Source organism: Gobio gobio, assembly GCF_949357685.1.
Source record: "Gobio gobio genome assembly, chromosome: 8".
Lineage (NCBI taxonomy): Eukaryota > Metazoa > Chordata > Actinopteri > Cypriniformes > Gobionidae > Gobio > Gobio gobio.
In genome coordinates, this window is record NC_137114.1 from 14950277 (window position 1) to 14954594 (window position 4318).

The 4318-nt window shown below is 41.1% G+C and overlaps 1 protein-coding gene across 1 annotated transcript; it reads right to left on the reverse strand.

The window, feature by feature from the left end:
* Positions 1 to 974: 974 nt before the first annotated feature.
* On the reverse strand, positions 975 to 3572 carry LOC307130568 (uncharacterized protein C11orf87 homolog; the record flags this gene model as incomplete). Its single annotated transcript, XM_079823607.1, has 1 exon — positions 975 to 3572. The coding sequence occupies one exon, from the start codon at positions 3570 to 3572 to the stop codon at positions 3135 to 3137; it is 438 nt and encodes a 145-aa protein (XP_079679733.1). The 3' UTR covers positions 975 to 3134.
* Positions 3573 to 4318: the final 746 nt, after the last annotated feature.

The following is a 4318-nucleotide window of genomic DNA, read 5'->3' on the forward strand; positions in this document are numbered from 1 at the left end:
CAGAGTCAACAGCTACAGACCTCCAAACTTCCTGTGGCCCAGATTAGCTCAAGAACAGTGTGTAGAGCTTCATGGGATGGGTTTCCATGACCGAGCAGCTCATCCAAGCCTTACATCACCAAGTGCAATGCAAAGCAAGGGATGCAGTGGGGTAAAGCACGCCGCCACTGAACTCTAGAGCAGTAGAGACGTGTTCTCTGGAGTGACCAATCACGCTTCTCTGTCTGGCAATCCGATGGACGAGTCAGGGTTTGGCGGTTTGACAGGAGAACGGTACTTGCCTGACTGCATTGTGCCAAGTGTAAAGTTTGGTGGAGGGGGGATTATGGTGTGTGGTTGTTTTTCAGGGGTAGAGCTTGGCCCCTAAATTCCAGTGAAAGGAACTCTTAATGCTTCAGCTTACCAAGACATTTTGGACAATTTCATGCTCCCAACTTTGTGGGAATAGTTTGGGGATGGCCCCTTCCTCTTCCAACATGACTGCACACCAGTGCACAAAGCAAGGTCCATAAAGACATGGATGAGCGAGTTTGGTGTGGAGGAACTTGACTGGCCTGCACAGAGTCCTGACCTCAACCCGATAGAACAGCTTTGGGATGAATTAGAGCGGAGACTGTGAGCCAGGCCTTCTCCCTAGAAGAATGGTCAAAAATCCCCATAAACACACTCCTAAACCTTGTGGAAGCCTTCCCAGAAGAGTTGAAGCTGTTATAGCTGCAAAGGCTGGGCCAACTCCATATTAAACCCTACGGATTAAGAATGGTATGTCATTAAAGTTCATGTGCATGTGAAGGCAGGCGTCCCACAACTTTTGCCAATATAGTGTATATACGAGCTGTAAATGTATTGTTTAAATGTAATTTTGACGTTATCAGCGATTTCGAGCACTTCTTCAGTTATGATGCTTTTGGGAAACAGCCCATAATTCGAAAATGATTCATACTAATGAATAAAAAAGACACCCATTTGCACAATACTTTATTAGTAATTCAAAATCGTATGCATTGAACAAAATAAAAACAAAGATTCAAACTGCGATCTGTTACAATACTTGATTTCGGTCTATGACTCCCATTTCCGGTTCAACACAACGTCAAGGAAATACATAAAATGACTTTTAAAATGTTCTCTTGTTTCTTATTGATTGTTACACTAGTTTAGAATGATCAAAAATATAATACTCCATCATTAGTGCTATATTAATCTAGAGCAAAAATGCAAAAAAGAGAGCATTAATACAGAGCTGTAACACAAAACTGAAATGCCTCAGGTTACATAAGTTTTACTATACAGTGCCATGAACAAAACAAGTATAGGCTATACTACCACTAGCAGCTGCAATTGCACATTAACAGTCTCGGGGATAAAGGGGTTAAAACACTAAACCTATTCATGCCAAGCTAGAATGGCACGAATTGCGCTTCTATCTGGAAAAAGCCACTGAGATAAAGGAAAATCCCGATTAAGAAAGTCCATTTGTTAAACGAAACAACAATGTTGCCTGAAAGAGTTTCTGAAAATAAAACAAAAGGAAAATTGTTGCGAGTTGTGTTGAAATTCTACACGAATAAGACGTTGTCTCTGTCTTCGAAGCGCTGGACAGCATCTGTACAGACTTTATACAAGAGAGCCGTCCCTTTAACTCTGAGGAGCTTCACTATTCTTTCCCGATTCAGTAATAAACTCTGAAGTACTGTCTATAGGTCCATGGTTTTTCCCTGTCTACATTAATTCCTCTTGGTGGCACAACAATATGAAGAAGAGTGGACAAGACAGTCTGCATGTACAGAGGCTGGGCCTGTATATCCTAGAGGAATGCTAATGGAATGTCTATCATAATTTATGGACAATCCTAAATGGATAACTTTCTTTCTTAGAGGATTCACATTTGATCCGGTTTGGATTTGCTTCCGAATGATCAGCATTGAGTAAAATTCTACTGAATTTGATTCTTAGAGGAGTTTTGTTTGATCCACATGGGAAAATCCATCAGTTTTCAGTAGCATTTTAATCGGATTGATCCGTTGAGGATTTCTATTTAATCCAGATTGGACTGGATCTGAATTATGATAGAAATTCCATTGATATTCAGTAAAATCCTTTTAGATGTTTTTGTTGTTGTTGTTGTTTTCTCTCCATCATTTAATTTGATCCATTAGGATTTGATTCTTAGAATTTCTGTTTGATCTAATTAGAAAAAAATTAACCCCTAATTATGATAGAAATTCCATTTGTGTTCAATAAAATCCTTATTAATGCATTTTCCTTTCATTTCATTTCATTTCCATACATTCTTGTCTGATCCCATTAGGACTAGTCCCACATTTTATGATAGAGATTCCGTTAATAATAAGTAAAATCCTTTTAGATTAACGAAGTAATTCTTTTTTAGAAGATTCTTACTTTATCCAATCCATTGGTATTCATTTAATCCAGAAATAATATTGTTTTATCCGTAATTTAATTTTAGGATCTTATTTGGTTCTTTATTAGAGCGTTTGATCTCATTGGGATTGACTCCTATACTTGTGATGGAAATTCAGTGAAATCCTGTTGGATTAACTCATTAATGCCTTTTCATTTAATCCAATAGGATATTTTCCTATCCTCTTGTTTGATCCCATTAGGACTGGCTCCAGATTTCTATGATAGAAATGCCATTAATATTCAGTAAGATCATTTTTTTTATCCAATCGATTAGTATTCATATAATTCAATACGATTTTAGTGAATAATGTTGTTTTTTTCCCATAGTTTGATTTTATCCAGTGGGATTTTTGTTGAGTCTTAGAGAGTTTCTGTTTGATCTCATTTGGGATGAACCCCTAATTACGATAGAAATTCCATTTGTGTTCAATAAAATCCTGTCGGATTAACTCATTAATGCCTTTTCATTTCATTTCATCCAATAGGATCTTTTTTCAACACTCTCGTCCGGTCCCATTAGGACTGGTTCCATGATAGAAATCCCATCAGCATAGTCTTTTCTCCTGTTCATGGATTTTTCCTCCGGGATCTATATGATGAAAACTTATCAACTGTGACGCTTATACAAAGAATCGATATATTCCGTAGGTAATATCATATGAATACATAGGTTATTTACAGCGTCCTCCGAAGCTGGCACTGCGTTATCAAGACACAGCGACCGATTCCAACAAGTTCTCATCCTTCGTCTGTCCCGAGTGTCCCATGTCCTCTGTGTCGCCAGGGTCTTCCGCGTTCGGATCACTTTTCCGCACTGCCGTGGGGGGTCTCACCATGATGCACTGCCGGACCGCCGGCTTGCCTTTGCCCGCTTTGGGACTGCAGTTGTCGCGCTCGTATTCCTCCTGGGCTTTCTGTATCTTGCGCTTTTTCATCTTGCTTTTGTGAAAGTGGAAGGTCGTGATGGACACGACTATTATCCCAATGATCATCGCGATGAGCACGAAAAGCACGACGGTGGATGAGAACGCCTGGAACAACTGATCCACCCGGTCAAAGCAGGTGCCATTGCTGGTCCGAGCGGTTCCGTTTAAGGCACAGTGGGGAATGGAAAGCGCCAGTCTCTCCAAGGTCCGGGCACTCATTTAGTCCGGTTCGGGCAGTGTCTGTATTGCAGGGAAGAATCGAGGAGATGAGAGCGAAAAGAAATGTCCACCCCTGCGAATGCGCGCGCTATATTGCATTCATTTCTCTTGAGGGAAATGAGTCCACCTAAAATAGATCCAATGAGGAATCCAGGGTTAGAAAAGAGCATGTGGGTTTTAGCGTTACAATTCTAGGCACGTTGGAAATCGTCCTTTTAAAACACTTTCAAATCCACACCTTTGACGCATACAGAATCTGTTTAAGAACAAAAGCGAGCTCGTTCGTACACCTCTAAAGGGCGCGCGCTGGTCGCTATAACTTTGCGGCGTATAGGCTATGTGCGCAAATGAATGTCGCTATATTCCCTCAGCCCTCGTGCTCCCTTATTCTTTTACCATTACAAGAAGCATATCAGTTTCAGCATTCATTTGTCAACTGCGGCATTCCTTCAGATCAGCCAGCAGCAGGGCTGTTCGTCAATTAGGCGGCTGTCTGAAGAAAACCGTAAAGTAGCCCACACACAGGAAAAAAGAAACAACTAGCTTCATCAGTCAAACGAACATGCGAAGATCTGGACATTAAAACCGGTCGTTTACCTGCCTCTACTGTAGGGATGTCGCTGCTCCGGAGGCGAAGACCGGTCGTGGTTGCAAATTCTGGAGAAAAAGGAGCTGAATCCAGCCAATCGCTGCAGCTCGCAATGACGTATCGCCTTTGATCATCCAAACGCTCAGCAACCTGCATT